Source organism: Oreochromis aureus, linkage group 2 (assembly GCF_013358895.1).
Source record: "Oreochromis aureus strain Israel breed Guangdong linkage group 2, ZZ_aureus, whole genome shotgun sequence".
NCBI classification, from domain to species: Eukaryota; Metazoa; Chordata; class Actinopteri; order Cichliformes; family Cichlidae; genus Oreochromis; species Oreochromis aureus.
Genome location: NC_052943.1, coordinates 17119125 through 17141471, shown reverse-complemented (window position 1 = coordinate 17141471; position 22347 = coordinate 17119125). Strand labels below are relative to the sequence as shown.

The following is a 22347-nucleotide window of genomic DNA, read 5'->3' as shown; positions in this document are numbered from 1 at the left end:
TCATCTAGAGTTAGCTTGGCAACAAGTGCAATATCTGTGGCAGCCTTGACAGGCTGCGACAGCCATCAGTGTAGTGCTCCCTGTGCGGGGATGGAGGTTCAAGGCTGAGAAGTCTTTTGCCAGGTTGCAATAAGGCTGCATACTGGGGCCAGGCATGAACCAAACTGCAGATCTTTTGCCTTAATTTCTCCTTCTCCCCCTCATGAAAAGGGATCAGCCACCGCCCATGGAAAATAAGCAGTCCATTCTGGTCAGAGTCTACTGTCAAGATCTACGGCTGCAGATCATGTGAGGTAGAGAGAGGCTCCAATTCAGACGACCCAAGAGAACAGGAAATAGTTGACACAAAGCGAGCTGTTTATTTTATCTGAACATAAAGGTACAAAATAAGCAAAACTAAAATGCAACAAATAACCTAAACTGAAAAAAACGGGAAACATGGAACCTGAGAAACACAAGGGTTGATGAGCAGAGACTCTGATGAGAGACAAGGGGAATATGGGACCACATATACACAAGAGGAGGAATAGAGGGGTGGAGACCACTGGGAAACACAGCGGGAACAAATAAGACAAAAATAAGTAAGGGAACTAAACTGAATGTAATGAGAGAGAGAAAAGGATTATCAAAATAAAACAAAGTAGCACAAACACTAGTAGCACAGACACTAGGACGCAAATAAGCAAACATGGGAACACACGACAGACTGGGGAGACAAGGATGAAGCACAAAGAGAGGAACATGGAAACCGGTAAGGGAGACAAAACACAAGGACATGACTAAGACACAGAGTGAGAGATACAGGAGAGAGGGAGAGGAAGGGACACGGAGAGAGAGGGAGCGCACGACACAAGGAGATACATGGAGACAAGACTGTGAGGACAAGATAGAAAGAGAACCACTGTAGGAAACTAAACAACCTAAAATAAATCTGACTCACCAGAACTCCACAACACAAAACACCGGTTCAGAAACCTAGAACCCTGACACTGTCATGTTTTACATGCTTCCCTTATGCAATATTATTAGGAAAAACTGCATACATTTCCACTACTATGTACATGATACTCAGTTAAATTTATCTACTGTGTGTAACCAGATGACTGTGATAAATTAACCTTCATATTCACACCTGCATACAGTTTCAAATCACTGGAGTAACCAAAAAGAAACAATCCAGGCCTCGGTCGTCCGGTTATGAACCCAGGACTCTATTGCTGTGAGGCAACAGTACTAAACACCATCCATCCCTTCAACTTGCATATTACATAAATGTATAGGACTGCTTTCAGCTACGCTTTTGCTAAATCTAGAAAAACCCTGTCACAGAGCAATGCTGAAAATGTAGTTCATAAAATTGTTACTTTCAGGATAGAATGACTTATTAGCAGATTGTCCTTAAAGCTACTTGCGAAACAGCTTTTAGGGACAAGAGAGAAAAATGTCTCCCTAAAGGAAGAAAAATCCTTCCTTCTTCTTACATGCTTAAGTTTTCCCTTAACTTTTGTCTACTTTCTCCTATATTTTGTACATGGTCAATTAAAAATAAAAAAATCCTCTTTAGCATCACACCCATCTGCTACATTGTTTAAGCCTCTATGAGCCTGGTTCTAGTGGGTTTCTCTTCCCATTAAAAATGAAGTTTGTCTTTTACACTGCCACAAAATTCTTGTTTATAGGGGATCATCTTAATCTTTAGGTTTTCTCTCTAATGTTGTAATACAATACAAAACACATGCCTGTAAAAGGTATATGCCTCCTAATAATCAGTATTGTACACACAATCCTCCACAACATCATAGCAACACGGTTTTGTGAATATATAAAAAAGAAGATTGAAATATTCCATTTACATACTGTAAGTATTAAAATCCTTGTTGTGACACTGATATTTTACCTCTGCTTAATTTTATAAACTGTCTTTGATGTGCTGGATTGGAGGAGTGTATCAAAGTAAATCAGGCCAGAAGACTCAGTCAAACAGGTTACTAAGTACCAGTGGGATTAATGAGATTCAGAATTTAATTCTGGTCATGAAGGAGCCTTACAGAAGACGAACCACTAGTGCAGATCTCTATTAATCAGGCTTTTATAATAGACTGGCTAGACAGAAGTCATTCCTCACTAAAAGGCACATGACGACTGGTTGGGAGTTTGCCAAAAGGCACCTGAACAGCTCTCAGACCATGAGAAACACAACCCTTTATAGCAGGGGTGGGTAATTAATTTTCCCCACAGGGCCACACAAGAAACTGGGACTGTTGTGGAGGACCACATCAATAAACAAACTCAGTTTGGTGCAATATGAATTTTCTCACTTTATCAGGTTATTTGTGTGGCCCTCCTCAGCAGTCCCAGTTTCTCACATTTCTCTTTTGGGAAAATTAATTGGCCGCTACTCATCTGGACTCATGAAAGGGCAATCTATTGTCAGTGAGGACTCATGCTGTGGGGACTTTTTCTTTTTTGATTGACACTGAAATATTAGTCACCCTTTACCCATCCCTGTTGCTTGTCATGTGTTTCTTTGGTGTATTATGAGTTTTTTCATGTGCTATATGCAGAGGTGTTTTTTTCTGTTCTCAAACTGATCTCCCTATTGGAGCTCAGTCTGGGGGGAGTTATTTTTTTCTCCTTATCTTTCCTCATGTTGTGCTTTTCCATGTTATACCCCTCTGACCTGTCTTCCCCATGTGATGTTTGTGTAATGTATGTATGGTTGGATGGGTAAGACGGCGCTGGCACGGCTGGCAGCCTTAACCCAATTTCCCTCGGGATGAATAAAGTATGATCAATCAATCAATCAATCAATCTGCACTTGACTTTTTGCTTGCTTCCAAAGGTCAGCTTACATTTGATTTGTAAATAAATATAAATATAAAGCAAAACATAAAAAAACAAATCTGAATAAGCGGATTCTTGGAATTCCCATTTATAATGTGCTATGTGCTAGACTTCACTGCTTTCTGGAACAATCCTGCTAAGCACTGCCCTGCATTTTACTTATGCCAAAATGGCCATAGAGTCAAGAGCTGATGGTGATGCAAAATAATGATAATAAAAGAACAACTAAAGAACCTCTGGAAAAGTCTCAAACTGAATGTGACAGTGAATTTCTAATTCTATATATACATTTTTAAAACTTTGATTCTGAACTCAAACTATCGTGAATTTGGCTTTTTGGATCGTTGCATGAATGCACTTCATTTGAAATGATTTTGTTGAACAAACAGAGGAGAAGATGAGGAGCACGGGGAATGAGTCAAACAGAATAAAACAACTGTTGGCCTAAGTGTCTTGGCACTAATACAGAAAAAAGAAATACAATATTCAGACCCTCTCAGCTCGATCCACTTACTGGGTGTAATGAGAAACATGTCAGAATAGATAAAAGGAAATACTTCTTTGTTAAGTGACATATTTGAACAGGAGCCCAGCCTGTATTAAACTGAATAATACAAAGTCGTTATTGGTAAAATGAGGAGTGCAAATGCATCACTTGGGACCAAAATGATGCGAAGTCAGATTAGTCAAGGTCAGCGGTACCCACCCTGTGAAAACACAATTAAAATTTGTATTTTGATAGTAATTTTGTTTGGAATGTTTCTGCTTTTTGTGTTATTGTAATTATGTGAAACTAGATGCCTCAGTTTAAGAAAATTCCAGTTAAATCCAGAAACCTTGACATTTATTTTGCTTTATTTTTAGCTGTTGTTTGCTGCTGTGCCATCACTAAGTACGAGAAGAAAAGAGAATAAATAGATGGAGGACGTAATAGAAATGTATTACCAGGTAGCAGCTGAGATAAGACATATATTCCGTATAAACAGTATGTACAGTATTTTACATTAACAGTAAAGGAGCAGCGATATATGTTTTTAAAACAGAAAACTTTGACATACTTATATGGCGAGCATTTTGTTTTATGTTTCAGCTTCCTCTGTTTCTATGGATTTTCTCGCAATAGATTATTTTCTCTCACAGTGGAAGAAACTCATCTTAATTAGCGGGGATTTCATTTGGGGTTTGCTAAATTACCTCCTTTCTGAACCAGGCGTTCCCTCTCCACACATCACTGCATGGTGGGAAGCAATGACAGGGTTGACTTTTAATCAGCCGTGCTTACACAGTAATTGTAAGGCAGTACAAGAATTTCGTTGTGGTAATTTCCTTTGATTAAGTCTAAACACAGCAGATGCACTTGTTAAAGAATGGGTATTTCTAATGCTGCCTTAATTTACTGACTTTTTTTTGGCACAACACTCCTAACTTACAGCTGGGGACAAAATGTGATGGAATGATTTTATGTCTTGGCTAAATGCTTTTTGACATAATTATAAATTGACTGACTATAGCATTTTTCTAAAATACTGGCTGACATGTTCTAAATCTCTTTAGGGGCACTCAACTTTACTGCTTTGTTCCCCTGCAGTGTATCTTGTCATACAGTATTAATCTCCATAAACAGAGTAGATGTAGTAGTACAGATTCATATGTAGCATATGCAGTTTCTGTTTTTTATAGTCCGCATGGCCAATCATGTTTGAGCACATTTGGTTGCTTTAACGTAAAAAGTACAGGTGGAGAGCAAAAGAATCATAAGTGGCAGCTTTTTCCCTGACCCTGATGTAGTCTTTTGTCTTGTTTTAAAATAATTATTTGTAAACAATGACTTGTGAAAAATCATGGAAATCTAAGCCTGGATATCCACTGGCTGCACCAACATCCCTGAAAAATTGTCCCTTAGTTTGCATGGAGGACACAGACTTGTCTGCAAGCACTTGCCATTTACTCTCTGTACTGTATTGAACCGGGAGGTTTGCCTTCAAAGTAAAATCTTTGCCTTTTGAAATGTGTTGATTGCAGCTATAATGGCCCAACTTTTACTTTGAAGGCAAATATTCTCTGTGTCTGATTGAGTTGCGCTTTTCACAGTTTCACATCCTTACTGCTGGTGACTGAATCAATCGCCTACAGACCAGTGCAATTGCAAGTAAGTGTTAAAAACCACTGAATGGTCTTTAGCCCTGTGTGAATGGTGTTTTAGTAATTAATTTCACCGCACTTGCAACTGGTTGGGGAATACACATTTTTCCCTTGAGATCAGTGGTTGCTAGATGATTGCTGACTCCTCTCTAGGATTGTGTGACAGGTCTAAAGCTTAATTAAATCCTAATGCTTTGTATTTAAACTGGGTTTTGTTTTTACATCTGTCTGCTTGGTCTAAAAGCTGTTCTTCTGCTCTTTTAACCACTATAACAGTGTAATCACGTTAGTTTGCCAAAGGTGTGCTTGAAGTAATTTACGAGGATAAAATATTCAAACCTCTTAAGTTAATCACCATTTATGGTTTTGCTTAAGTAATGAGCTCTAACATCCATAAAATGAAGTCAAGTCCATTTTCTAAATCCTCCACCTATGATTTCAAACCCTGTGGCCCTCTATTTTTAATTGCTAACTTTGATTTATAACTGCTTGTCAATTTCTGAAAAAGGAACTAAAGTCTTTGTTTGACAGAGGATGAAATATCTCAGCTGTCACCCCCATCCTTATAATAGACCCAAGACTTAAATCTTAACGTTATTACACTCCATCATAAACATAATTGAACAGATGAATCTCAAGTTGGATATTTGCATGAAATGTGCGCACAGATTGGAGTGAAATGAGCCGTAGGTGAAATTGCATATGGTTTTTCAGGTTTCATTAAAGGTTACACAGCTTTAAATAAAATTTTCTTGGAAAAAAGAGCGAGAGAAGCAACAATGATTGTATAAAAAAACAAAGGTCTTCACAGCGTGCTCATTATGGATGCTGTCTGGACCAGTGGAATCAGGAAAAGAGCTGAGTAAAGTGGACATTTGCTTCTGATCTATTTCTTGCTGGTGCAGCTGTTTGAAGTTGAGGCCACTCTGGGCACACAGCGAAAATAACTCAATCACTTCCAATAAGTTTTGTTTGCTATTGAGATGTCTCGTTTTCAAAAGAGGACTCAAAAACATAACGATATGTCAATTATTTTAGTAAGTTTTCAAAACAAATCAAATTCTGAAATGTGCAGTAACATCTTAAAAGAAGATAAAATAGAGTCACGGGGGGTTTGAAGTAAGTCTTTTTTTTTGTTTGTTTGCTTGTTTTTGTTTTTTTGCATGGGTTGTTACCGGTAGTCTGAGCCTTTCTAATCATTAGATGGGCATGAAACTCTCTTTGTTAAATCATCAGTAAGAAAAAGATCTGCTTTGATTAAAAGTCAAAAGTTCTAGGCTCCTTACACGCAGACTTCTAAGAGTATTGTCTGCTTGTAATGTGAAAGCCTTTGCTCATTGTTGAACCTACAGAGAATTATCATCAGTGGATTCTGCAGATGTATAATGCCTCTCAGTGCATTGTTTTGTTTAATGGCTCACAGTGTAGTTTCTAGACAAATCCAACTATTTTCAGCAGAAAGCTTTGATAAACACATAACAACAAACAGACTGAACTTGGATAAGCAGAGGGGAAAATACAATAATAGTAACAATAAAAAAATACTTTGCTATAACTTATAATAAATCTTAAACGCTCAGAACGTAAACTGAAACAGAGAAAAGCAATAAGAGAGAAAAAGAATAAATAGGAATAAATTAAGATAAAGTGGAGAAAGCAAAACACAAGTTGACAGTAAACATAATAATTTCCAACATGAGAAGAAAAACAGCTACAATAAAAATAACTATAACAGAAACAACAAACAAGACAGCTGAACAATGATAAACAGGCAACAAAAGAGTATAATATACAACATGACATAAAAGTTTATATATACACTGTATGTGTTTTCAGAGGTGATTCAAGTGAAGTTTCTAATTCTAGCTCATAGAGACCATCGTGGTAAATGTATAAACACTTTTTAAATTCAAGCCTCAACTGTGGAATTACCAGAATGACTGGTACATCTAAGACTGGTGAACTGACTCATAGGATACCTGTATATACACATATATATATATATATAGCTATGTTATATGGAGCAGCATATGTAATTAAACAGTCAGATGTGAACAAAACAGAACATAAGGTTAATGTTTTTTTACACAACAGGGCCAGAAACACAAATCCCACCAAGTACTAATTGGTGGGAATTTGTCCACACTAGTTTTCCTAATATGGCTTCTGTGTTGGCGAGCCTACTGCACTTCAAATAAACCTTACTGTTTTGCTTTTGTGTGGTGCTAAAACCAAAAGCAATCATTTTTTAAGCGCTTAGATCCATCCATCAATCTATTTTCTTCCATTTATCCAATTCAGGGAGTTTTGGAGCCTATCTCAGCCGTCACAGGATGAAAGGCGGGTTACACCCTGGAGAGCAGCAGGAGTACACACTCACCCATGGGGAGAACATGCAAACTCCACAGAGAAAGACCCCAGCTGGCTGTTGGATTCAAACTTAGGACCCTCTTGCTGTGAGGAAACAGGGCAAACCACTGCACCACTATGCTGCCCTAGCTTGAAATGTTGTTTTCTTGGCAAACAGGTGCTTGTTTTGAATCTTATGCTAGCAATCCCTAGATCACCTCTTAGACTACTATCCACTAAAAATCCAATATCAGAGTGATATTTCAGACATTCATTTGGTACTCTAGGAGCACTTCAGTCACCACATACAAATAAATGAAAACCATCATCACCTGACGTTAGAGTCGACAAAATAAGCATCTTGTAAAGTGCTCAAATGAAACTTTCCCTCTTCCGCCTTCAGTAATAATGATGTTAATGTCAGCTGAGCCTCTAGTATTTTTCACTGCCAAACTCTTGCTTCAAATCAATCTTGAAAGGACAAAAAAAGCAATGGCACCATGTAAATATAATTAAGTGTGTTGATGGCATGTTTGCTCCAGGGGGAAATTACTTTGTCATTGAAAAGATAATAAAGTACGAAGGGTAATGAAATATCTGGTTAGAGGGCAAAACACTGCTAGCATGACAATGTGTAGTCATGATGGGCCAAAGCAGGAAGGCGGCAGGAGGAGGGCAAGTGAAAGTCTTTTTTGCTCCTGCTGTTCTTCTGGTTTGCTTCCAATCACAAATCACTGTGCCACATGTCTGCAGACAAAAAGAGTCAAGCCTGGAAAGAGTGTGATGATGTATCATGGGGAAAGGTGGGAGTTTTACTCAGGCCTGTGATCAGCACGAACGTGAAGGGTATAGTTAATGTAGTTGGAAGTCTTCTGTGTGTGTGTGGATGTAGACAAAATGCAATAGTGAATCTGTGACTGTGTGTTTGCTGTGTCACTGGAGCTCCTCCAGCGTCTCCAGCAGTGTGTGACGAGCAGCTGTGAGGAGAAGCTCAACTCACCCCTCCTGCTTCACCAGCAGAGAGGGACTGAGAGCTGGAAGGTTTGTGTGTGTGTGTGTGTGTGTGTGTGTGTGTGTGTGTGTGTGTGTGTGTGTGTGTCTTCCTCTTTCTTCTAACTGGTAGCTGTTGAGGGGCTGTGGGACAGCGGGGCAGAGCAGCAGGGAGGCAGTGGTCCAACCTCCACTAACCCCCATCAGGCACAAAGCCAAGAGCCTGCAACTGAAACAAGTCAGGACACACATCAACATGCATCTGCACACACACTCCCAGAAATGCACATCTAGCCTTGCATCCACTCGTATTTGCATGCTATTTAGCAGCAAGACTCCCGGACACTGATACTCTGAGTCATTGTTGGCTTGGCATTTATTTGTTGAAGTTAAATCAGTGCTCGGCACATTTAGTGAAGCACAGCCACAGAGTTCTGGGTGTCTGTATCAGCTTTTGCCAGGTCTTTTGGATAGTGCATAATGGCTTTATCACTTCTGTTAAGTGTCGTAATTGTGGGTGTGAAAGTGTTGGAAATCGTTGTTGGCTTTAGCCTGCTGACAGAAGGATATGTTCACAACTACAGTACAAAACTAGTTCCACTTCAGTACAATCCATCTGTCACAGCTGAGGTATATTTTAAAATGAATAATTTCTCATTTCTAAGAACGAAACTTTAATGGCGCTCTGGTTAGACCTTAGTCTCACTGCATGAGTCTGGAGAGGTTTAAATTGCAGACTGTTTGGTTTTCAGATGTTTTCAACCTTCTATCCTCACTGCTTTTTTTCATGAAATATTGGACCTCTTCAAGCTTTTATAAATCCTTAAGCAGAAGCAATCGGAAAAGGAAACAAATTTTGCACAACTTCAAGACCAAGGCAATGGTTATCAACTTTAGCAACACAGCTGACATCCCAGCTAGAAAATCCAAAGCAGCTGGAGCGATAAAGTACCCAGCTGACTTTATATGGAAGATAAAAAAGCGTTTTATGCTGCATAAATCCTCAAATATACACTGCCTTTGTTGTGTCTTCTGTAGTACAGAAGTCAGGTCTCTGCTTTGCGATGAAAAGCTGAGCACGGGAAACAGGGTATGCTACAGCAAATAAGAGTATAGTGGGGGTATCCAAGAAATGTTTCTGATACTCAAGATAAAAAGAAACTCAGTTCTTAGAGGAAGGCTTGCAGTCTAAACACAAAGTAATAGATGGTGAGGACAAACACAGATTAAAACTCATCTTGGTTTTCCCCCCTCCAGAGGCATGTGTCTTCTAATGTGATGATTTTTTTTTTCTTTTTTGCACAGAACCAAATGGGAAGCTGTTTTCATAAACAATTTGGGAAAACAGATTTTCAAATAATTTGGGGGCGTGATCCATGGTCTTATCAGGACCCAACTTTACAGCTAAAGGGAGAAGAAAGTACAGAAAGGGAAAAACAAACCACGCTCTATGGTATCCCTAAAGGTTGATTCTGTTCATCTGGACGTAACGTTTTCAGTGGGAGAAACGTTTCGTCACTCATCCAAGTGACTTCTTCAGTCTCAGCTGACTGCAGGTTTCTCCAACCACAATGACTGAAACTAGCACCACTTACCTTGATGATTGAACATGCATCAAGCCACACTCTATGGTAGTTTAAACGCTAGAGTTAGCATGTCAATAGATGATTCTTGAGGTCACTTTAAGGAAAATTTAGGAACAAAAAACATTTATGTACAGAAAATAATGCCACACTTAATACATGCTCATGGCTGCAACAAAATTTGCTCTTTGCAGATAACACTGATTCAAACAGAGGAACTGTGATTTGATTACAAATGTGTAGCTTAAAACCTATAGGCATGTACTGTGATTAAAATCTCACAAGAATCCAGCTGCCTTATAAAGTAACATCTCCTAATCCTGATGTGTCAGTAGTGCTCGTGCATGAACTCTCACACCTAGAAAGAGGTAACAAATATTCAGCACTGCAGGTTTGACTGTACTACACCAATATTTCAGACAGATTTCTTTATTACAAGAGATAAAATACCTTGAGACTTCCACGTTAAATTAATGAAGTAAACTGGTGACAGAAATGTTCAGCAAGACTTATATTCTACAGCAGGGGTGTCAGACTTGTTTTAGTGTGTACAGCCTTTTACAAAACAGCCTGGAAAATAAGTCCAGTTTCAACGTGCCTCAGTTTTATGGATTTAGTCGTTCTAATATCAAAGAAACACTACTGCTGTGAATCAGTGAAGCACATTTGCATACTGTAGCTTCTCGGATTTACCACCTTACACACAATACAAAGCTATCCAGTTGGCCAGGTTTGACCATTTGGCCGACCCATTTCCATACCTGTGACAGTCCTGGTCTACAGCTCTGCTAGTAGCTCTGCGAGGCTGCACTCAAACTTACCGGTGCTTTGAGCTAATTGCTTGCATGCTAAAATGCTGATTTTTAGATTGTTTCATATTTATGTTTAATGTCTAACATTTTCTCATATGCAGTAAATTTAAATTACAGCAGAGGCTGATAGTAAAATTAGGCTGTTGTTAGTTTGGCTGATGTTACGTCATAAACCATGTTAATGGTATGAGAGTGACTTGATGATGTGCTAAATGAAAAGTCAGGTCATCAGTGTGAACAAAATTCATTTTGAGAGAAACATGATCACACTTTATGGCAATCTATGCAATATTTGTCTAGGCCTATTATGCAAAACATAAACTATTAACAGCAAACCAACCTTAATGCTTAATTGAAACTTGAAAAAAAGAAGTTATTATGCTGGCGAGCAAACATTTCACGACTGTCAGCCTAGTTGTTGAGATGTTGCTTGCTCCGAAGCCACGGCACTACCTTGGCTAAGGATCCAAACAAAGAAAAGCAACATCAAAAGCTTCAGAATTAAAAATTTATGAAAAAGTTTTATGAAATATTTACCTTTACTTGCTCTTCATCTTCATTCTCTGTATCTGCTAATATTTCTTCTTGTATTTTTCCTTTTCGTTGTGCCTCAAAAGTCCCTGTTTTAGTTCCTCTGACCCTTGATCTTTATTACAAATTAAGAAATGCAAGTCTCAGCTGTTGGAATTTTATTTAAATTTTTCTCTAACTACAAACTGTTCCCCTAACTATTAGTGCATGTTTTTGTGCAGTGATCAGAGTGTGTGTGGGTCGAAGGACATCAGGCAGATGGCCTTTTCTTCCTGTTGGTGGTGAGCAGTGGGGGCTATGTAGGTGTAAGAAGGAATGTGCAAAGACAGAGACGTCTTTGACCAGGACCAAAGTTTCTGCTTATTAGTTCACACATCTCTCCCCATGCCTGTGCCTGTCTCCTTGTTTTCCTACCTCCAGTTCTCTTCCTGGATCTTTCTTTCATCCTTATCTGCATCCCAAACTTATCTCTGCACTCTCTGCCATGCCAACCAGTAGACTGGGTAAATAATGTCAACGCTCAGTTACCCGTGGTGGCGGGTTTAACAGCGTGAATCTGAGCCTTCATTTAGAGCCACGCAGGAAGTCATATTATTCAGGTAGGCGCTGCACATTGTTAAAGAACTGTATTAATTTGCAAAGCTCCAGTAATGAAAGTAAATCCTTGTTATCTTATTGCTTCTCCGGGATATCTGAACTAAGTCTTGATTCCTTCAGATTAATATCAACATGTAGACTTGGTGTAGCAGCACAGTGGCTTTGATCCTCTCAAGCTTTATCTGCACAGTTGAACTGTCTTTTCTCCTTTGCTTTGTGAAATCCAGCAAAGCTTTGTGTGCTATCTTTTATCATCTTCAGCTCCTTTGATTTTACATTCACATATTGTCTGGGAAATGTTCTTACAGGTTGCCTCGGCTTGAGTGGTCAGAGAAAAGAACAAAAGGCAGATATGCTGTCTGTACTGTTAACATAATTGGGGCAGTTTTTAAAGTGTTGAGATGTGATTTCTGTTGGAAACGGTCACGAAAAGAAAAAAGAGAGAGATGAGTGTTGTAGCCATAGCAGCAAGACGAATATTGTTTGTGTCACTTTGTGGCATGTCAGTGAAATCTCAGCTGGTTTTTCAGCATCTTAGGAAAACATGCAGTACATATGCTTGACTGAGCAACGCCACATCCAATCAAGGCCATAAATAATGCATGTTTAAAGCTTGACTCATGTTTTTGAAGTTTAAAGCGAGAGACAGAACCACCTAATGTCTTGCACTGTGGGCTGATACATGCCTGCCTGATGCAAATGTGCGCCTATGAGACTGAGATAACATAGATATTTGCATTAAATGACTTATGTAGACATCACTTATCCTTTGTTATCATTTATAATTCAATTTACTGCAGAAAAAATGATAAACTTGCTTAAAAATAATATTTAATACATTTTGTAAATAGAATATTCCAGGTGCAATGACGCATGACCTTGTGTCTTTATATGAAGTCCTGGCAGCTGCATGAGAAAAAGCTGCAGAAGAGAGAACTGAGGTCCCCGCCTGTCACTCAGTTTGTGCCTCACTGCTGAAACAAACCTCTCTCAGAGCTATCTTTCACCCTTGGGGTATTCCCTTGATGTCTGCAGTGGCGTGGTTGATGGTCGTCATTGTTCAACTCCATTTCACATTTTGACAAGGCAGCTTTCCACGGCAAACAAACAACCATGTTTCTCTTCTGCAATGTGTGTCTTCTGTTTACTCATTTGCATTCATTTTTATTCACAAATGGCTAAGTGAATCAAATCTGTCTGTAGAATAGAAAGGCTTTATTGTGCGTTCTTATTTTTAAAAGGTGTGCTGGAGATGCTAGTGGGGTCTTTGCAGTGCAAACACTATATGCAGAGTCACACGTGACCTCTGCTTACCAGCAAACGGAAAGAGACACTGAGCACAGGAGAGAGTGGGAGAGATGTGCCGGGTAGTGCTGATTCATACAAGTTTCACCTACACTAACGGGAGCTGTCTGAGGAAAGAAAAGGAAGGGAAGGAAGTGGAGAGATAACAGGAGACAGTAGTGAGGATGAGATGGTTATTATGATTCATATGAAATAGAAAAAAAAAACCTACAGCCAATCTGAAGTTAGATGGCCTGCCGAACAGACTGGAAAGGTAGAGAGAAGAATATATCTGCAGAGGATAGAAAGGAGAATAAATATGCAGGCAGAGGAGTGTAAGGATAAAGAAAGGAGATGAGTGGGCTGAAAGCAAGTCTATTCTTCCGTCTCACTGGGGAGTCATTCACTGAAATGTTGAAAGTGCAGCAAAAGTTCCTTCCTGGTTCATACTGGGCTCAATTAAGCTTGAAAGAGAAATGCTCTGCAACCCGGGATGCAACCACCAGGGGCTCCACCGCTGACTGCCACCTAAACCACAAGGCATTGAACCAGTATGGCACCTCCTGCCAGAGGCGGGCCCATAGGAGTGCGGCCCCATGTTTCTCTTTCAAGTTGCGCCTGGCCCAGCCCCATGTGCCAAGCTCCAGTCACCAGGTGTTTTCCCTTGAGCATTGCTGAAGTAGATTAGGCATTTGGCTAGAATGCCTTCTGGGCACCTCCTGGGTGAGGTGTTTTGTGTATGTCTACCTAGAAGGAGGCCCCAGAGCAGACCCAATACTGAAGGAGAGATTACATCTATGGGCTAGCTTGGGAACACCTCAGTGTCCCCCAAGAGGTGGCTGTGGAGAAAGAGGTCTGGGTATCTCTGCTTAGACTGCAGCCCCTGCAGCAGAGAGGGATGGGTAGACACTCGAAAGGAAGCAATGATAAGGACTAACAAATATTTTTTTTCTTTTTAAATATCTTAATTCTTTTGAATATTAATAATGATTATAAATCTTAAACAGCTGTCCTTGAATGAGGACAACTATTTAATATAAGCTGTTTAAACATAAGCTGCTTTCACCCAAAAGATCAGGAGAATAATTTCACAAGACTGTCTGAGGTTATCCTTTCTCACAAAGAAATAGTGTGGGGTTTGGGCGAAGGAGTAGCCTGACCAAAGTGTGCAGGAGGCAGGAGACAGGAGACAGCCACTCACAAGCTGGGAATTCACCAGACTATAACCTTGGTTTTTCTGACACCGATGCAATCAAACATTACATCGACCTCGTACTCTGGAGCTGGCAGGTTTATGTTAGAGACGACTGGATTGGACTTTTGTGTTCGCACTTGCATCTCCGCAGAATAATCTTTAGAAAAGGGTCACCGTGCAGTGAATATATGACATGGGACAGATTTATTGATTCTCTAAGTCTCTGTAATGTAGTAGAGGGATGAAACACCATTCTTTCAAAAGAAATTCCCTAATTTGGTGTTTTGATGGTAATGTTAGACAGCATCTGTCACCGGTGTTCTGCTGTATCGAGAGTTGGTGACTGTGAAGGCCTTAGCATATGATTCACACCATTTTCACACTCATCGACCGTTCAGAGACCACTTGAGACCTGTGGATGCTCAAAGAGACCATTCCCATCAGGATAGAGATGTCTCATCACAGGATAGAGGTGATCACCCAGAAGAACTTTGTATTGACGCAGTAATCCTTCTTTCCAAGCATTGGAATAGACCCATTTTATCGTCAACATCACTGGAGGTTCTGAGCTTAATTTCTTGATTACTTTGTCTCTACTTTGTAGACTTATATTTAGAATAAAAGCATGCATCGACTTTTCCCTATAAAGTGAAATGAATAACCTTCCAAACTTCATGAACAATCCATAAAATATCAGAAAGTAATGGAATTACCTTCTCCATTATCAGTTTCAAATGTTTTTGCTTGTTTGACAAACTTTGACAAAATCCCCCCCAAAAAGGGAAAATGAAACAAGCAAACAGTAACAACAAAAAACCAAATGATTCAGTTATGAAAAATAACAATAAATGATCAATATTTTTTTTTCCAATTTGTCAAACACAATTACTAAAGCTCAATATAAATAAATGAATACATGACCAAAGATTGGACCTGGCAGGTCAGCATGCAGACCAAGAGTCACCTGTGTCGTCTGAAGTCTTGTATGTGTTGTTTTTACAGTCTTTACAGTCCCAGCTAGTTTCAAAAGTAGACATGGTGATAGCTTAATCTGTTTGAGTTGACCACTGAACCTTTAGTGGTTAGGACTTATTTTGATGGGTGCATATTTGTGTGAGTAGTGAGTGCAGTATTTTGTCCCTTTGCTGCTTTAGATGGATGGCTGACTGCTCCAGTGAGTGTTAAAGGTTGGGTTCTCCTGTGGGGGAGATAAGATCAACCAGTTTCAAAACAATCTGATAAGAGCCTTCTGACCAACACAGGGAAGCTGCCGGTCATGGTGTGTGAGCGTGTATTTCTGTGTGTGTTATAAAGGCTGAGGGTGTAAGCTCAGATGCCCAGCTGCTGCAAAGGTAAAGGTTGTGAAATGAACACAAGAGACAGGAAGCCTCAGACAGCCCAGTGACCGAACATGAGATTTATCATGACCTGCGAACCTGGAAAAGCTTGTCCTGCTCCGAATGCCACTTATTACTCTGTGTGTGTATTTGTCCGTATGATAGGCCGTGTGTGCTTGTGTGTGTGGACTAACTCCTTGATATTTTTTCCCCCCTAGCTCCATCAAGAGGATTGCACCTCTTCATATCTAGCCTCGAATACCCCCTCACTCTAAAAGTCTGTGAAAAAGAGGCTTTTTGTCTACGTTTGTTTCCTGAGTTTAATGGATTGGAATAATGGGATAAAACTGCTGGTGTCTCATGATTCAGGTTTTCTGTCTCACAGACTGGGCAGGGTTATTACATCTGGCCCCTATTTGTTGACCACGCTTTTGTGTGTTTCGTGCTTCACATTTGCGGATATTGTTTATTAATGGTTACATACTCCTTACTGTTTTTAACGATGATGTCTCCCTCCCCCCCAAGTTCTAGACTTTATGTGGTCGTGATTGATTAGCATGCAACTGCTGCTTGGCAGATAGTTTGAGAAATCTGCTCTCAACAGTCGACATTTTTTGTCTTCGATTCATTATTCACTTTCATGTTAAGAATTAATGTGTCTTGTCTTAAAAGTGACAAAACTCTGTGTTTTTTATTCCGATAGATTTTATTTTTTAAGACCATCAAAAATGGTTGGGAATTGGGTTTGTAGCTTTAAAAACATGTTTTTATAGGTTGCTGTGTCTGTATATATGGCTTTCATGTTTGTGAAACAGATCCAGGCTTGTCAGACACCAAAACACATCAGTTTAATATTGTGAAGAAAGAATTTAACGCATTGGAAAGCCATCACTGTAGCACTGAATCTTTTATCTTTTGTTTCTTTTTCAACTAATGTTGTGTCACAACAAAAGTTGAGGGTTTGGGGTTTTTCACCTCAATGGTTTTAAATATAAGAGTAGAACATCATCTATCAGCGATCAATTCAAATTTGTCCAAACTGTAATACTCACCTGTGTATGTCCTGCTGTGTGTGTGTTTTTAGCTGCGGGGCGGCCTTCGTGGCCGGGATGCCACTGTGTGCCATGCCAGTCCACAGTGGACGGTGAGGGGCAGGAGGAGGGCACTGAGTGTAGGAGACTGAGAGGGGGTGGCCCGAATCAAACAGGAGAAATGAACCTCTGCTGGAATGAGATCAAACGCAAATCGCACAATATCCGGTAAGTTAGCACTCACGCTGGTTTTCACAGAGGTCAAAGCCATTTGGAAAACCAGGAACCATCTGTTTGGATGATTGTCTCAAAGAAGCATGCCGTATGTACCTGGGAACAGAGGCTGACTGCAGACTTTTTGGGTGAAATGAACCCATCTTGATTGCTTGCAGTTGATATCCTCAGCGCTATGGTAACAAAATTGCTGATTGCCCTTCTGTATCTGCGAGCTTTTCTCAAAAGATATAAACATGCTTTTTTCTAGGCGCAGATGATTGTAAGCTGCATCCAATCAGCTTTTTTTTTATGGAACTGTTTCACCATCATCACAGTCCAAACACATCTTGGCATGCTGAGATTCACTCAGTTTAACTTAATGTTTCTAAAGCCAGTTATTTCTATTGAGGCACTGATGGAAAGAACGAAAAAGGCAAAGCTTATTCCTGTCCTCTTTATAAGCACTTTAGAGATGCACAATGAAGTAATAATGTAATGTTGGAGTGGCTTTTGGCTTTACAACATCTATACATAGAATTTGTTTGTGCAGTATCTATTAATAATAACCCAGCGTTTTAAAGTTGCACCCTTATTTATGGCTGTTGTCATTTTGTGGTTATATCCCTGTGGGGAAAACAACAAGTTCACATGCAGCCCGTCACACAGTAGCTCCGGAGCTAATGTAATATCCATTTACACTGTTCTTTGCTTGTTTTCTATTTTCCACCTAATGATTCTTCATGTTGCTATTCACTGTGTTCAGGCAATTAAAAGCATTGTCTGATAATGTGCTGTCACACAATAATACATTTCAGTTCTCTTTCCAGTCAGCTTATTAATTATTCATATAATATAGGTTAATGCTGCCATTGCACAAGTTGTACTTGAGAGATGTGCCAGTGAAAAAGAATTACGGGGCGTTCATGTTATTCTTTGATGCTTAATTGGAAACTGTCCGGGCTTGCTGTATCATTTTTATTTCTTCAATTCAACTGGCATCCTGTTTAGACAATTGGCCCCTTAATTGCTTACTTGACCCTGATGTATCTAAGAAGGGGGAGGGGGAGGTTAAGGAAGGATAGTTGTTAAATTGGGTAGGACAGTTTCCCCTGCAGTCCTGTGTAATGAGATCACTATGGATGGCCTGCAGTGGCTGTTTATATCCGAGCAACACTCTGACTTCATCAGGCTGAGAGAGGAAGAGGAATACAGGACGACGTCGATGCGGGGAGGAAGAGAGAGATAGAGAACGGGTATTAAATCTTCACACGAGAGAGATGCTATGCAGGAAAATGGGAGTGGCAAGAGGGAAAGAATGAATGAATGAATGAGAAAGAGCTTTGCCGAAGAGCTGTCTAACCTTGAGGGTGAGTGCTGTCCAGATGAAACGTCTGACTGCGTTCAGTGTCAGCGGCTGGACAAGCGCAGACAACTGGCTTTATAATGGCCTGTCTGGCACTGATTGACAGGTGGTTGAGGCTTTGTTCTAATAAAGTCACGGGAGCTTCCTTCTATTGTTTAAAGTCTCCTGCATTATCCTTTATAGTATACTTTACCTAGACTAAACTAATTTAAACTTTCCCTGTTGTACTGCAGTATTCTTTTCTGAAGTGTGGCTAACAGCTCCGTGAGGCTGTAATTAAGCACTGTAGTGCTTTGAGCTAAGTGCTTTCAGTGACAAATGTGCACCTTTGCAGTTGAGGTAAGCAGGTGGAAGGTTAACAGGTTTTCCAAAGTAAGCATACTGGCCTTTCCTTCCTTCCATTGGAGAAAATACATTTAAACATGCCTAAAATGGCATATAGGCGCATTTCCACTTAAAAGGAATGACAGAGTCTGTATTAGGTGAGACTGTGCTTGTACAAACACAACTGGCTTTTGAACAGGATGCTGGGATTTGAATCTCATCACAGATCAGGTTTCAGCTTGAATCATTTCCACTCACTATGTGGTAAGGATTATGAAATGATTATGATTTTGATTAAAATACGCCTTTTTAACACGTTGAGGCTGATAGACGCCTCTTTTTTTCACTTATGATTTCCAAGATGCCGAGGTCTCTAAAGATGATACTGCCAGTACACATATTATTATATTTTTATATTTTACACACAGCATCTGCGTTGGCCAACTTGTTGATAACAGCTTGTGGTTACAACCTTTTTTTTGGAAGGGGGGTTATTTCTTGTGAATCACTGGATCTGTTGTGCTTCACTTTGCCTTTGTTGTTACTGCTTCTTTTTATTGCTTTTCCTTTTGGGTATGTTGCTTTCCTTGTTTTTCTTTCTTTGTCTGTTTTCCCTCCATAGTCTCCCCCACTCTCATTAACATTGCCTGTTTAGTTTTGTGTTCTGTTTTGTCCAGCTGCTCTCCTCTGGTTTTTTCAGTCCATCCTTTTTGCTTGCCTGTGTGCGTCTCCGGTGCTCCTAGTTTTCTGTTTTGCTTTCCTTTGCAGCCCCTTCTGTGTTCATGGTATTTTAGGTTTTCATATTTGGATTTGTGTGCATTAACTACCTTTTTCTTCTGTGTTTGAGTCCCTGAACTTTGTGACACAGGAAAGTAAATGCGCTGCTTATAGAAATTGAAAACGGCATTTGCTATCCAGGTATTTGAACTGATGGTAGAGCTACTTGATAAACACTAAATGACTTCAGTTCATTCTCGTCAAACCATTTGATACATTTTGAGATATTTCTGTTAGGTCAAAGTCAACACCTGACCAACACAGCCACCCTTACAGCGATGCCCCAAACTCCTGAGTAGACGGGGAAAAGCAGCTTTTCAAAATTTGCTGATTGCCCTGTATGCTCAGAGAATTTAACAAATTAAGATAAGGAGTAAACAGTGTAACAAAATGCATTCTCTAACCATTTACAGACGGCAGTGGCACTGTGAATTTATCAGCGTGACACAGTGTCGCTCAGCTAATTGGACTCAGTGCTGATAACAGAAGGTTAGGGGTTTGATCACTTTTTTGGCATCTTACAAAGAAAATTGGCAAAATCATTACACCATGAGCCACTCCACTCACACTCACCCTCACCAGCTGTGTAGCATGTGTTATTGACTACAAAATAGCACTTTGATGCCTTTGGCAAAAAATATAGACATGCTGTTTTTATTGCTGTGTGCTTTGTACTCTATCAAGTTGTGGTTTAATGTCTTATGCAGCACTGAGATAATAGCCCCAAACAAGTGGACCACAGCATTGTATTGCACTGTGTCTATCATAATCACTGCTAACTGATTATGAATACATATATAAAAGAGACATTTATTACTCCAACCATATTGGTGAGACTATTCAGCCATCTGTAACTATTATATAAGAAAATACAGTAAGAGAGTGTAGGAGGTTTCAGTGAATTTATGCTATTTTTCTCAGTAGAGACTGATTTATAAAGGGATCAGTTGTTCTTTTAGCTGTTTTGTAATTTATTCAGTGGACAATCAGAGAATTATCTTTGATTCCTTTTTCATTTCTCAGTTTGTGTCCATTCGACTGGATGCCTTTAATAAATTTGAAAAATCGAGAAAAGGGAGCTTATTTTGCCTTTATTGAGCCATGATATCGCTGAATGAAGCATCTTTTAAAACTGTGAGAGAAAAAAATGCGAGGCTTGTGCAGCTGTCACATTCCATCTGTCTTTATAGTTGAACGATCCATTTCAAAGTGAAAATTAAGCCAACTAATCCGTGTGTGTTTCTGAAGCTATTATGTCTGTTTGTGATGGTGCTTCTACAGTACTTTGAAAGAAATGGTAATAATGGGCATGTGTGTAATTGACTGGCTCTCCTTATATTTTATACTTTATCGGGGTTCTCAGAGGATGAATCTGACCGGCTTTTGGCTTTTACTCTATGCCACTATCCTGTTTATAGCTGTTAGTGAGTGCAGTTCTATCCAGTCCCATTAAACTTGGTTCAGACATCCATGTTTGATTCAGACTATTTACAGCTGATAAAATGGGTTGCTAGAATAGCTGTATACTTTGAATGGTTGCTTTTTGTCTATTTAAAACCTCTTAGTTTTACTCATCTGCCCCACTGCAAGACTGCTGGCTAAGGCAACAAGTCCTCCAAGTAAACAATCTTATTAGTTTTTGTTCCTACCATTAAGTGGAGTGTTTCCATTTAATAGAGTGTACACAGTTTACCTTAGAAGGCTGTTGAAATAGAGGTGGCACAAAACATGAGGTTGATGAGGTTTGAGTTTCATCTCACAGCCCTTGCTGTTCATGTATGTCTTCACTAATTGTTTGGATAGATTTAGACCTGAAATCCACTCAATTATCGGATTAAGGTTGGAGAAGTTGGAGAGTCAAAAAACTGAATTGCTGGTTAAATCAGGATTGGATGTTGAACTGCTGACCTTATAAGAAAAGATAAGGGGCTTAACAATCTTAGCCATGAACAGTGACAATTTATAATGATCCTTTCACAACAGGAACAAAATAATGTGTAATGTGATATGGCACTAAGAATCTCCTCAGCCGTGGCATTTATCAATTTAAATGTCATTAGGTGGCACATCAGCCTTTTTCCCTTATCAAGGTTTTTGTAAAGAGTGAAAAAGATTCAGTTCATGGATTTAACAATTTTGGAAAACAAAGCAAATTTAACATTTAAATGGTCTGCCTATTTTATGTTTGCCTTTATTTTACCTAAAATCTTAGAGTTTGTGCAAATACTGTAAACAAAGGTCACTGGTTTAAATAGAATTATTCACATGGCTTCTAGAAGCATCTTAACTATACCACATAACCCCTTTTTTGGCCCCTCTTCTGTAGAACCAGCTCCCAGTTTGGATTTGGGAGACAGACACCCTCTCTACTTTTAACATTAAAGGCTTAAAATGTTCCTTTTTGATAAAGCATATAGTTAAGGCTGGATCGGGTGACCCTTGACCCTCCCTTAGTTACACTGCAATAGACACAGGCTGCTGGAGGCTTCCCATAATGGACTGAGTGTTTTTTCTTCACTCACCTTTTTTACTCTCTGTGTTTATACACCACTCTGCATTGAATCTTAAGTTCTTATTAATCTCTGGCTCTCTTCCACAATGTGTCTTTTGTCTTGTTTCCCTGCCCTCACCTCATACTAGTTGTGGCAGATGACTGTGCCTCCCTGAGCCTGGTTATGGTTTCTTCCTGGTAAAAGGGAGTTTGTGCTTTTACTACACCCTCTCTATGAGGGTCTTTACCTTAAAATATAAATGACATGACTGTTGTTGTGATTTCAGCTATATATAAAAGAAAATTGAGTTGAATTAAAAAGTGTAATAACAATTAAATAACACCTGTTTTTGTGAACAAACTAGTTGGTCATTTTAGTGTGGGAGGACAGTTTCAATCATGGCGTTTTTCCAGTGAGGCTGGAGCTACCGCATCCTATTTTTGCATACTGTTGTAGTGAAACAAAAATAGGCTGTTGCTG

The 22347-nt window shown here is 39.5% G+C and overlaps 1 protein-coding gene across 6 annotated transcripts in view; it reads left to right on the top strand.

The window, feature by feature from the left end:
* drp2 (dystrophin related protein 2) overlaps positions 1–22347 on the top strand; it is a 175556-nt gene that overhangs the window by 78637 nt on the left and 74572 nt on the right. For 5 of the 6 annotated variants that reach the window (XM_039619943.1, XM_031736395.2, XM_039619933.1 and 2 more), the window contains one exon: positions 16749–16923. In XM_039619943.1, coding sequence (XP_039475877.1) covers positions 16877–16923 — 47 coding nt within the window. In that variant the 5' untranslated portion in view covers positions 16749–16876. Of the gene's footprint in view, positions 1–11769; positions 11851–16748; positions 16924–22347 lie in introns of those variants that run through there. The other variant, XM_039619930.1, reaches the window with a different exon arrangement.